Source organism: Bos mutus, chromosome 9 (genome assembly GCF_027580195.1).
Source record: "Bos mutus isolate GX-2022 chromosome 9, NWIPB_WYAK_1.1, whole genome shotgun sequence".
Classification (NCBI taxonomy): domain Eukaryota; kingdom Metazoa; phylum Chordata; class Mammalia; order Artiodactyla; family Bovidae; genus Bos; species Bos mutus.
Genome location: NC_091625.1, coordinates 38,473,512 through 38,487,359, shown reverse-complemented (window position 1 = coordinate 38,487,359; position 13,848 = coordinate 38,473,512). Strand labels below are relative to the sequence as shown.

Here is a 13,848-nt window from a genome sequence, read left to right as displayed (position 1 = left end):
GACTACAATCTTAGAGGCTCAAAGAGTGCAGATTTATTCTTTTGCAGTTCTGGCCTCTGTAGTCTAAAATCAGAGCTAAAATCAAAGCAGGGCTGTGTTTCATCTGGGGCATCTAGAGGGAATCTGTCCTTTGCCTTTTCTAGCTTTCATAAGCTGCATGCATTCCTTGGCCCGTGACCTCCCTTCAGCAGCGGCCTCATGTTCTCTCTGGTTCTAGCATCACATCTCTGACGCATCTGCCTCTCTCTTTCCCTTATAAGGGAGAGCAGATTGGAGGGAAGAATTGGGAGGATGTGTCTGATCTTGTGAAGTTTGCTATGCTTATTGCATGTCTAAGTGGAGATCTTTTAAGTAGGCAGTTTGAGCCTGCGCTCAGAAGAGAAGCCTGGGTGGAGGTATGAGATACAATGAGGAATGCTGCTTTAGAGAACTTACCCACAGGAAGCTCCAGTGCTCAGAGATGAGAAAAAACCAGAAGAAGAGACTAAGAAGGAGCCATTGATGAGAAAGGAGGAGTAAGAAAGAGTCATGTGTTGGAAGCTGAGGGCAGAAAAGTTTAAGGAGAGACTGATCATGTCAATCGGAGTTCTCCGGTGGCTCAGTGACAAAGAAAGCTGCTATCAAAGCAGGCGATGCGGATTCGATTGCTGGGTTGGGAAGATCCCCTGGAGAAGGAAATGGCAACCTGCTCCAGTAGTCTTGCCTGGGAAATTGCATGGACCCATGGACTGGGGAGCCTGGTGGGCCACAGTTCATGGGGTCACAAAGAGTCTGACGTGACTGAGCATGCATGCACGATCATGTCAAATACTGATACATATTATTACAACTTACCACGCTGTATTCTAGTATTAATAATTTGGGTGAAATCTATTTCTAGAAAACCTCTGAAATTGGTTTGAGGAACCATTTCTAACACCACCTTTATTGTCCAATGAAGTTCTGCTGCAGGGCCCAGGATGCTGGGCTGTCGGACACAGCAGTTGAAGGAAGTCCTGCAGAGGGGGCAGAAGGGCACCATCGAAAGCAGTTTTGTCACTGGCCCTGTCAGTGCCCCCGTCGGAAGCCCAGCTGCCCTCCTGGAGTGAGCCTGGTGAGAGATGGCTGTGGATGCTGTAAAATCTGTGCCAGGCAGCCAGGGGACACCTGCAATGAAGCTGACCTCTGTGACCCCCACAAAGGGCTGTACTGTGACTACTCAGCAGACAGGCCTAGGTACGAGACCGGAGTGTGTGCATGTAAGTGTTTCCTTCTGGACCGGCTGGAAGATGTTGAGTCTAGACAGGACTTATTTCTGCAGTTTTTACATTGGAATAATCATCTTCATTTGACTAAATCTAAGGGGGGCTTAGTTCTCATGCACCAGTGAGACTGGCCTTGTCATATTGAACACATCTGAACTGAGCAGATGTTACACACACGTTCAGAAACCCGTTTTATTGCATTGAAATGATCTTGAAGTTCTTTTAGTGATAAAAATAGGAGAAATTATATAAACAGTCTGACTTATTAAAATGGCAAAAAGGACAGTTTTTGTTATACTATCAAATGCAATCTGAATTCAGCCTTTTGTGTACTTGAAAAATATTCTTTCTTAATATGTAAGGATATATCTCTAGTATTGATATACTGCTTTAATCTCAGCCTTCCGAACTAACCATCAAGTTACTGTACTTTTTACTGAGGCAGATTTGTAAGAAAGAGGGCGGGGCACCCCAAATCTCAATTGGGCCCTCAGCTTTATGAAGGGAGGGGCGTAGCTCTGGAGACTGGAGTGCGCTCAGTTGCTTCAGTCATGTCTGACTCTCTGCGACCTTCTAGACTGTAGCTCGCCAGGCTCCTCTGTCCACTGGGATTCTCCAGGCAAGAATACTGGAGTGGGTTGTCATGCTGTCCTCCAGAGGACCTTCCGGACGCAGGGATCAAACCCGTGTTTCTTATGTCCCCTGCATTGGCAGGCGGTTTCTTAACCACTAATGCCACCTGGGGAGACTGCTCAAGACCATCTAAATCTATGCCTTGACAATAATCGAGGATGCTGATTTATTTAGGAATAAAAAGTAAAATTTCTAAGGGAAGGGGAAATATTCATGTCAACTGAGTTGTTAGGTTACTCTGTAGAGCAGTCTAAGTGGGAAGATTAATTACTAGCAGAAGTTAGGTTGTGAGTGTTGGGTGAGGGCACGTCTCTGGAGCTGGGGTGAATGTGTGGAATCATTCAAGTTCAGGAGCCTGACACCTCTGTCAGTTCAGTTCAGTCACTCAGCGTGTCTGACTCTTTGCGACCCCATGAACCGCAGCATGCCAGGCCTCCCTGTCCATCAGCAACTCCTGGAGTCCACCCAGACCCATGTCCATGGAGTCGATGATGCCATCCAACCATCTTGTACTCTGTCATCCCCATTCTTCTCCTGCCCTCAGTCTTTCCCAGCATCAGGGTCTTTTCCAGTGAGTCAGCTCTTCACATGAAGTGGCCAAAGTATTGGAGTTTCAGCTTCAGCATCAGTCCTTCCAATCAACACCCAGAACTGATCTCCTTTAGGATGGACTGGTTGGATCTCCTCGCCGTCCAAGGGACTCTCAAGAGTCTTCTCCAACACGACAGTTCAAAAGCACCAATCTTTAGCACTCAGCTTTCTTTATAGTCCAACTCTCACATCCATACATGAGCACTGGAAAAACCATAGACTTGACTAGATGGACCTTTGTTGGCAAAGTAATGTCTCTGCTTTTGAATATGCTGTCTAGGTTGGTCATAACTTTCCTTCCAAGGAGTAAGCATCTTTTAATTTTATGGTTTATTATATTGATTATCTCTGGGTTCAGATTCTGAACTCTGTCTGTGGAGTGACCTTGGACAAGTTGCCTAACCTCTCTGTGGCTCAGTTATATCGTATGTACTTTCTATCTTATAGAGTTCTTAGGAAGGTCAAATGAAATGATGACACAAAACCCCAAATATCTGGTATCACAATATCTGGTATGTAGTAAATTCTCAAAAATGTAACTTCATGTACAGTATGATGAGTATCATTACAGAGCACAGCCATGAGAATGGGGGTGGGGATGATCTATAACTGGGGTCACAAACTGTGACTCTGGGACCAAATCTGGCCCACAGTCTGTTTCTGTAAATGACGTCTCATCAGAGAAGCACCATGCCAGTTCAGTTACATATCGTCTGTGGCTGCTTTATAGTAGCAGCATCTAGTAGTTGCGACAGAGACCAAATAGTCTATAAAGGCCATATAACTTTACAGAGAATGTGCTGATTCATCATACAGAACAATGGTTTTCAACCTTTTTCTTGGTCTGAGGATCCCTTTAGTCTTATAAATTAATAAGGACCCAAAGAGGTTCTGTTTATCAATTATTTCTTGGCATTTAATGGGTTAGAAATGTAAAACTATTTACTAATTCATTTGAAATGAAATAACCTGCCCATTGCAAATTAATAGAAATAATATTATTTGTGAAAGAACTTACCTTAAAAACAAAGAAAAATTTAGAGACGAGTGAAAGTGGAATTGTTTGACATTTTTGCAAATCTCTCTAATGTCTTACATCTGCTTCTGCATTCAGTATATTGCTATATGTTGTTTTAGATTGGAATATATGAAGGGATTCCAGCCTCACACAGATATATTGCTGGAAAAGGAAGGAATGTTTTAACTTTTCAAATAATTATATTTTTCTCATATTATAACTGGAGTTTCGAAAAATTAGCTGCATCACTGCTAATCATGTGGACTCTGAAACCACGTTGATGAACTTATCAGACTCTGTGACATTAAAATACATTGGTTTAGTCAAAGACCCACTTGGAACAGGGCTTTTCCTCATGCATAATTTTATAACAATAGCATATACTAGTTATTTGGAAAATATCAGTTTGGAACAATGATTTTTTTTCTTTTTTAAATCACATTATTTAGTGCCAAACTCATCAGAAAAGCCTACATCTTGGGTAGCTATGAAGATCTCAGTGTTGGACATAAGTTTTCCAGAATTCTGATTTTTGCTCGACAGCCTTAAATTCTGTCATTGGCGATAAGTACTGTCAGTTGTTTTCCTTGAAGTTATAGGCTCACCTTGTTGATTTTTAAGAAAATATCTGCCAAATACCCAAGTCTGAATAACCATGATGTGTCGCTCAGTCACTTCTTCCGGGGAAATTACCACTAAAAATGTGGCTAGTTAGGCCCACAACTGAAACGGTAACCTAGGTGCTTCTCCTCCAGATAACTATCGTACTTTGGTACAGTATTCACAGGAAAGCCCTATGCATACTTCCTGTTTTTTCACATGGAATATTAAAACGATGTTTTGATCATTAAGATTTAATAAAATTTGTGTTGTTAAAGACATTCTTAGTAAAACTAAGAACTCTTTTTTAAAAAAAGTATACTTATGTACAAATGCATAGCAAGGAAAAATACAGTGGCTAACATGTACAGCCTGACTCATTCTAAGGTGCCAGCAGCCATTTGAGCCACCACTCCTTTTGCACGTTCGGTGCAAATATCAACTGAGTGAACAAAGTTGGTCACGTCTGGTACTCTGAAAAAGTTTTGACCTTCCAGTTCTGTGAAAGGGCCTCAGGTACTGCCCTTTCAGATGGACCACACTTTGTGAGAACTGCTGATCCACGTCAAGATACCCCTCAGAGGAAGTGAACATTTTCTTCCAGTTCTCTTAAAAACAAAATCAGTTACTGTGCAGTATTGTAAACAGATTATGATTTCTTCATCCATTCACTTACCCCAACTTTCTAGGACAATATCCCAGCCTATTAGTGAACATCTGGGGATATGTGTCTCACCAGCCGTCAGCTCAGCTCTGAGGTTTACAGTCATCCCAGTGCTGTATTCATCCCAGTGCTGTATTATGGGGGTTTCCAGATGGCACTGGTGGTAAACAACTGGCCTGCCAATGCAGGAGATGTAAGAGATGCATGTTTGATCCTGGTTTGGGAAGATCCCCTGGAAAAGGAAACGGCAACCCATTCCAGTATTCTTGCCTGGGAAATCCCATGGACAGAGGAACCTGGTGGGCTACAGTCCGTGGGGTTGCAGAATCGGACCTGACTGAAGTGACTTAGCACGCAGCACGCACACAGTGCTGTATTCATAGTGGTGTTTTTTTGTTTGTTTGTTTTTTACTGCAGAACAGGGTCTGAATTTTGAAGGTGATCACTTGGGGCGGATTATCTCCAAATCTAATGAAAATGTCTCATGTTCACTTTTTACAGATGTTCTGTGAAGGAGGTTCCAGATGGGACCAAGGAAATTGAGAACTACATAAAGGAGAGAGCAGTTTGCTCTAGGGTTTTCAGCTGGAGGTCTAGACAAGCAGTTACAGTTCTTTGGTGGTTTTGTTCTTTTCTCCTTTCAGATCTCATCGCTGTGGGATGTGAGTTCAACGGGGTGCATTATCAGAATGGCCAGGTGTTTCAGCCCAGTCCCCTGTTCAGCTGCCTGTGTGTCAGCGGGGCCATCGGATGCACACCTCTGTTCATACCAAAGCTGGCCAAGAGGCACTGCTCTGGGGCTAAAGGTGGAGAGAAGACTGATCAGTCAAAATGTGGCCTGGGGTCGTCACAGAAACAGCTCTCAACAAGCTACAAAACAATGCCAGGTGCTGGTTATGTAGAACTAGTTCTCACGTCCGACTTGCCTGGTTTTCTTTCGTGTTCCTTTTATGTACCAAGGGACTCAGTATGCACTTACTGATGGGTGGTCAGTGTGAGATTTAGTTTGAGTGTGCCATTGTACTTGGTCTTTGCCTCAGGCAGGTATGCTTTAAGTATCTGGAAAGGGAATTTTATAGAGTTTTAGATTTTTTTCCTTTTTTTTTTTTTTTTTGGTCAGGTGGCTTTGCAGGAAGGATCTCAGTTCCCCAACCAGGAATTGAACCCAGGCCATGGCAGTGAGAGTACTGAATCTTAACCACTAGAGAACTCCCAAACTATTCCAGTTTTCTACTAGGTCAGGAAATTCTTCTAAATTACTACCTCTACTTATTTCCATTTAACCTCTCAGGGCTTCCCAGATGGTGCTAGTGGTAAAGAACTCGCCTGCCAGTACAGGAGATGTTAAGAGATGTGGGTTCAATCCCTGGATCAGGAAGATCCCCTGGTGGAGGGCATGGCAACTCACTCCAGTATTCTTCCCTGGAGAATCCCACAGACAGAGGAGCCTGGCAGACTATAGTCCATAGGGTTGCAAAGAATTGGACACAACTGAAGTGACTTAGCATGCTCATGCATAGGAAAACTGACCGAATATTGTTGACATGTACCCTAGCCTGGAAAAACTTTCATTTGTATTATTATGGGCAAGAAGTATGAACTATCCAGTTCCAATACAACTCTTCTGTATGGTAAAAGCAGAAATGAAAGGCTACTGATTAAAAATATTAGAGGGTATGTGTTGAATTTGTAAATATTTCTAAAAATAGATAAAATTACCCTTTCCTTCACTCTGAAAGTGAAGCTTAATAATCACCAGCCTCTAAATAAATGTGCATACAGGCATCCTTAAGTAGGTTGCCCAGGTATGTGAGGAGTCAGAAACTTATAGTGAGATTTTGCATTACTCAGCTGGAGCACCTGGCCATTTATAGTTGGTGTCACTGTATTCGTGACCCTTGTATTTGGTCTGCTCTGAGTTAGCACCTTATTTAGGTGCTGGGGTTTTTGGGGGGACAGAGTTTTCAAAATTGCCAGCAGCTGAAGCACAGGTGAAGGACTCAAAAGGGGGCAAAACTCATGCCTGTTATTATTCACATCCGTGTTTTCATCCAGAAATCAAGACTGGCTTTTTCTTGAAACTTAAAGCTTAGTAAATGAAAGGTGCCATGGAAATATGGAGTATTTATATATGCTAAAGACTCCTAAATTCACTTGTGTTATGGGAATAGTTAATAAAAGCAACCACAATCAGAGAAATAGGTTTTAGATCTTTAAAACCTAATATTTAAAGGGGGAACATCCTCTGGGATTCCAATTATGACTGTTAATTCAAAAAAAATTTAACAGGCTATGGCAAATAGGCATTTACCATATGTGGCTTTTCAGCTAACAGCCTGATACTACTAATGCTGTAAAACTTTTTAAAATTATAAGACAAATTCTTTTTTCCAAATAGACAAAATCAGTTGATTTTCTGCATTGAATCTGTGTGACAAGTTTTTAGGACCCATTTGTGAACCTCCCTGATGAGACCAACTTAGAGCAGCAGTTGTCCCCAGGTCATTGGAAAAGACTCTAATGCTGGGAGGGATTGGGGGCAGAAGAAGGGGACGACAGAGGATGAGATAGCTGGATGACATCACCAACTCGATGGACGTGAGTTTGAGTGAACTCCGGGAGTTGGTGATGGACAGGGAGGCCTGGCGTGCTGCGATTCATGGGGTCGCAGAGTCGGACACGACTGAGCGACTGAACTGAACTGAAAGGCCTTTGGATCAAAGTCAAATTGGTCTCATTTGTAAAGTTAGAGTGGCTTCAGTGGATTCACTTGGAACCTGGTGGAGGACACATCAGATGGTCATTCTTAGTGGTTAGTGCTTTGCTACAAAAAATTAGACTCTCCCAAGTGCTGTTTATTAATATATATATATAATTAATATATATATTATTAATAATAAAGACCTAAATTTGTTTCAGAGGAAGTATACGTTCAGTTTAATATCTCTTGCTTACCTTTAAAACTGTACTTACGGGCCCAAACAAGCTTGGCTTTTAAAGTGAAGCACAAGGACACACACATACTTTAAGATGTATTTGTCTAGTAACTTAGTTAATTCCAGAGTCCACGGTTGGAATCTAGCTTTTACTTGGACAGCAGGAAGCATGCAATGACTTGATGCCTCTATGCTTTACTCACTGCTCATTAGACACTAAACTTTTACAATTTCTTCCAGTTTTCTTGCCCTTAAATGGATGCTAAGCACATTTCCTGAACTGCAGCTCTTGGCTTAACTCTGAGGGGGATTACTGGTAACACGACAATCTAAGCTGCCTTTATTTATTGCAGATGCGCCAGGCTTTTACCCTGCTTCCTGCGCTGATGCCTTTAAACTGCTGCCTGCCTTCCAGGTATCTCCATTTTTCTGCTTCCTCTCCCTCAGTTGTGTGTGCAGTTGCAAGATGCTACTGTAATAAAACTGACAAAGTATCAAAGTATCATTGTATTCAAAGACAGCATATACTTCCAAGTGACTGATATTTCCTATCAAGAAGGCATGGGGAGCAGTCCTTTTTAAATTGACATTTTAAAGTAACGTAGCCAGCATTTTGCTGTGTTCAATTGCAGACTCAAATCTCTACCTTACTTCGGAAGCACCCACTTTAGGATGTATATTAACCTGAAGGAAATGCTTTCCATTCATTCTGAAGTGGCAGGCAATGTCTAGACAATGGAAAGGTTAGGCCTAATACCACAGGGAATTTAACAATTAAACTGAATAAAATAGATGGCACATTTTTCATGACTTAGTATATGATTATTTAGTGTAGAGAATCTTCTAAAGACTAGATTTTTAAGTGGTGAAAAAAATAACTGGTCTCATTGACAGTTGAATTCTCAGATTTAACTTTTGTATTTTAGATTTTAATATAACCATGAAATTTAATAAGACCACATTGTCTGATTAATATCCTGAATTCCCTAATCTGACTCATGTCTGTTTCAACATCTGTTGAAAATATCATCAAGCATAAGCCAAGAAGCAGAGAAAAGGTGGCTGTCCATCAAAGTATACGCTTGTTTAGTACTCAGGGGGTGGGCTAAGCAGCAAGAAGTAAATGGATATTTTACCCAGTTTCTCAAAGATAATGCATTTTTATTCCTAAGCTACTGGACTATAATATTTGGTCAAAAGATAATTTGGGGAGTAGGGAAAATAGAATAATTAATTAGACCATCAGCTTAATTTATTCAGAGTTACATTATATAAAGTTCAGATCTGTAAACTATTAGCTTAAAAGTCAGGATTAAAAATTATCTGCATGAGTACATACATATTTAAGTACATGTACTCCCCTTCCTCTATTTTAGCATATAGGAATCTCCCACTGATTTGGAAAAGAAAATGTCTTGTGCAAGCAACAAAGTGGACCCCTTGCTCCAGAACATGTGGGATGGGAATATCTAACAGGGTGACCAATGAAAACAGCAACTGTGAAATGAGAAAAGAGAAAAGACTGTGTTACATTCGGCCTTGTGACAGTAATATATCAAAGACAGTAAAGGTAAAGTTTAATTATATTTAACTGCATTATAATTCAATATTGAGACTCTTGAAAAGTGTGAGTATGTGTATGTGTGTGTTCTGGAGGTATTTGTTAATAAAACCACTTCATGAAACTCCTAGAGTCAAACCATCTTGAAGGAAAGCAAATATTAACTAGCTGCACTTTGTGGGAAAAATTTTCATCGAGCAGGGAGAAAATGTTAACCTGTGGATTCTAGAATATTCTAACAACGTAATAGTTGGGTCTCGATCAGTCTGATTTGTTGTGGTACCCCACCATGTATACTGTTTAGGAGAAGATCTTTTTCAGATTCTTTTTCCTATATTAATTTTATGTAGTGGAATCAGAACCATCAATAAAAGATTTTGGTTGCTACACTGTAATTATGAAAACAAACATATGAACAGCAGAGCAGTTCTGATCTTAAGTTATATATCACCAGCTTGGAGAGGGAACCATACCATTTCCAGAATGCTTTGCTTAGTTACTGCTTCCCAAAGGACTGTAATGTCATAATACACACTCTAAGGTTGCTTGGTGTAACTAGAGCTGGTCCTGTTTCTGGAACTAAGCAAGATGACCGTCTTGAGACTAATTTTTAGAAATGCTACAAAACCAGTCTTACCCCAAGTTATTCCCTATCAGAAAGTTGACAGTTTCAAAGGGATTAAGATGTTTATTCATCTATCCATTTACTTAAACTGTGGTAGCTAATTCTCTAAGTCTTGGCCCTTGACATTAAACAAAACAAAGATTTTCATTTATTGTGGAACTAAGTGAAAGGCAGATAAGAAAAAAACACTGGGGCGTGGATGGAGGATGCACAGGGAGGACTTTCAAAGTCCTCTTGTGGGAGGGAATTTTAAGGTCAAAAAGGGCTGGACATGACTGAATGCAACTATTAACACCCTATTAATATTAATAAATATTAATATTAATAAAATGCAACTATTAATGCCCTAAATGCAACTACTTTCTGTGTGTATGTATAATAGTCTCTATTCTATGAAGTATCACTTTTCTGAACTATTATAATCAAGTTTAAAGAGTGACTGCTTAATGTTATCAAGTTTAAAGAGTGACCACTTAATGTTATATATCTTTTCAGATTCCCAAAGGAAAAACGTGCCAACCTACTTTCCAACCTGTCAAAGCTGAAAAATTTGTCTTTTCTGGATGCGCAAGCACTCAGAGTTACAGACCCACTTTCTGTGGCATATGCTTGGATAAGAGATGCTGTGTGCCTAATAAGTCTAAAATGATTACTGTTCAATTTGATTGCCCAAATGAAGGGTCATTTAAATGGAAGATGCTGTGGATTACATCTTGTGTGTGTCAGAGAAACTGCAGAGATCCAGAGGATATATTTTCTGAGCTCAAGATTCTATAAAATGAAGCACAAGGAGGAAAAGTTAAGGTTAATCATGTTATTACATCAAAATTTAAAATGGTATTAAGAGGGTAGCAAATTTGCCTTATTAGTTTAAAACAGTAAGAATGCCTGGATGTTCTCAGATAACTGTATTTAAAGCATTAGCTTAAAAAAAGGTTCTCCTAAAAATATATGTAAAATATGAAAACCTTAAAATTGAGCTCTTAAAATGTATAGTTATGTAATGGTTCTGTCTGCATATTCCATGAAATGAAAAATTATACAATTTACAAGAGAACATTTTATCCTATAAGATTTTCTAGATTAAATCTTAAACAGGAGTAAGATTAAGCTGTAAATATATTTATTATTTCCATTGCCCTATCCTGAATATCAATTAAGATTTCTTTTGGAAGGAAAAAATGGAACTTCTTTGACCACTGTTGACAGTTATCTAAATTTTTATACCAAACTGTAAAAAATTTGATTTCCAAGGTAAGAACCAAGAGCAGTACACTTACTTTGAAAAGGAAATAAATTAAAAAAAGAACACTAAAGAAAGCACACAAGATTTTTTTTTGGCTTGAAAATAAATTTTCTCAAAATTACTTCCTTAAATGGTAAGTCCATCAGTGAATTTGAAATATATAATAAATTAATGCTGAAGACTAAAACTGGAGATTTATAGTAATTGGAACACTTTCACTAGACTATTAAATTTACTGCAAAGTTTCAAAGAAAGTATCAAGCTTAATAATATTCTGTTTGCTATATAAATAGTGACAATCAAAACTGATAACAAGGAAGTTTTAAAATGTGAACATTTATTATTACAAAATCAACTGGTTTGATTAAAAAAACATTTTATAATAACTTAATACAAATACAATTGTAAACTGTGATTCTTTTGAGTGCAAACAAGTGGTTACCCAAAGAAGAAATAAAACCTCCTTAAATTGTAATAAAATCTATTCCTGAAGTTAGTGGCTGTTACAAAAGAAATATTTATATTATGTTCTACTCCTGTATTTACTTTTAAAGAGTCAGAATTTAAACAGACTATGAAAACAAATTATAAATATAAAAATATCTGTACAAGATTTTTTTTATTACAGACATGATTATCTCTGTATAAATGACTAAATATGAGACTATAAATAAAGTAAAATGTTGAGCTCTGTTCTCTTAATTTTAGAAAACAAGACTGTTTTGGAAGACAAATGTTTGACGTTAGGGCACTAGTACTTGATGATACCATTGTGTGAAATCAGCCAACAAATTGTAATTAAATGGAAACCATTCTAAAGACAGTCTTCCCAATATGAAAAACACATTAGGCTTTCTGAATCACAAAAATTCTGAAACAGAAAGGTAAAGGGGTAAAAAATGTGCAATTAAAAAAAAAAGTTTTATCTTTGGGGTTTCTTTTTCACATAGCTACGTTTAGTCTAGGTAAATCTTCCACAGGCATGCTTTTTGTGGCATCCAGTTGGTTATATTCCTGTATAAGTGCTGATAAAGATGACACGGCTTCTGTGAAACAGCTTTCCTCCATCCCTTGATTTGTAGATAGTGATGAAGATGAGCCTATAAATAAAAAAACCAATGCTGACCAGTTTTAGGAATTTAATACAGACAACTATCCTATAATGTAAATATTCTTATTAAAATGATAGTTCACTCAGCTTTACAAGGGAAATGAGAACCCAAATCCTACAAACCCATGAGATTTCTCATTTAGAGTGTGAGTAAGCCTCTCCTCTTCAGTTAAAATCAATACATTGATACAGCAAACAGGATCACGCCTGATTTATATTAGTTCTGTATTGCACGCCTGTAATTCTTGAGAATACCCCTTGCGTGTGCTTAGTCGCTCAGTCGTGTATGACTCTTTGCGACTCCATGGACTGTAAACAGCCAAAATAAACACACAGTTGAAAGGTGTACTGATGGTTACCTTCTTCTTGTAGAGCCTTAAGAATCTCTCTCTCAGTTCTATGAAGGTAGGCTTCACGCACGTGTTGTTTGCTAATGCTAATAATGAATGGGAATGGCCCACGGGAGGTACTGAACACAAGCTGGTCTTCCAGCCTTCTTGATTCCAGGAGACAAACTGTAGAGAAGGTTTTAATCTGAGATGGAAAAACTCAAAGGTAAGAATTAAAGTGCTAAAATGTCTGCCATATTATGGCCGCCCACATTAGTTAAACTAGGATGTTACTAATGGTACCATTCTAAGTGCTTAGATTATAATGTAGGTTATCTAATTTTTAATACTAGCAGTATCAAAGTATAGTCTGACAGTGAACTAAGGGATGTTAAATTGGCTGTAATGGTGATTCAAGAAGCTAGAAACATTCTTTAACATTAGAAATCTGGGGATGAAAAGAAAAAAAGGTATTATAATTTTCCTTGCTTTGAAATTCAATAAAGCAACTTCACTAAAAGACTGTCAATAAATAGTAAAAGAAACTAAGAAGCAGTGTAGTAGTGGTGGTGATAATAAACACAACAATAGTTAAACTTCCTGAACACTTACACATTAAATGATGAGAAGATAACATCTCATCATTTAATGTGCATAACATAATTAACAACTTTGGACTATTATTTTTTTCTAAATTTGAGGAAAAATAAGGCTCAGGATGGCTAAGTAGCTTGTCAAGGTCACACTTCAGTTGAAGTTCACAACGCTACTTAACTACATGCTCCACAGCTGCAAACAGCACACATAACACATTATCTTGAGAAGTATAAAATCGAACCTTTCGATGTTTCTGCGAAGATCAGAAATTTGTACATTTCCTCTAACCATGAGGGCACAGGCGAGGTAGAGACTATGTCTGGGGTCAGCTCGGATTAGCTGGTGATCTTTACTAAAGGCATCTGAAAACATCTGATCCAGCCTAGAACAATGGAAGAGTCACTGTTGCTACAAATACTGTATCACTCTTCTATCTGTGACTATAAGATGAAAAGACGGTCATCTGTAGGTAAATAAACCACACACAATTATATTCTGAATCTCAGCTATCATTTTCTCAAAGCAATCTGGGTAAATACGAGGAGAGGAAATCAAGCAATTGTGAGGGGGCTGATAAAGCTTCTGCAATATACTGGTGATTTCAGATAGCTACAAAATGTTGACTAAATCATCAGTTAACTCTGTAGTACTAATGTCTAAAACTTACATCACTATCACTTAGTTCAATATGCT

At 38.7% G+C, this 13,848-nt stretch overlaps 2 protein-coding genes across 2 annotated transcripts in view; one reads left to right on the top strand and one right to left on the bottom strand.

Annotated features, from left to right (window-relative positions):
- The first annotated feature begins 934 nt into the window (after positions 1–934).
- Positions 935–11,270, top strand: CCN6 (cellular communication network factor 6). Its single transcript, XM_005890211.3, has 4 exons — positions 935–1,238; positions 5,395–5,637; positions 9,063–9,256; positions 10,368–11,270. The coding sequence occupies exons 1-4, from the start codon at positions 935–937 to the stop codon at positions 10,647–10,649; spliced, it is 1,023 nt and encodes a 340-aa protein (XP_005890273.2). The 3' UTR covers positions 10,650–11,270.
- Positions 11,271–11,462: 192 nt separating this feature from the next.
- Positions 11,463–13,848, bottom strand: part of TUBE1 (tubulin epsilon 1) — a 21,042-nt gene continuing 18,656 nt past the window's right edge. The window contains 4 exon segments of the mRNA XM_005890209.3: positions 11,463–12,191; positions 12,194–12,218; positions 12,589–12,763; positions 13,397–13,537. Coding sequence (XP_005890271.2) covers positions 12,061–12,191; positions 12,194–12,218; positions 12,589–12,763; positions 13,397–13,537 — 472 coding nt within the window. The 3' untranslated portion in view covers positions 11,463–12,060.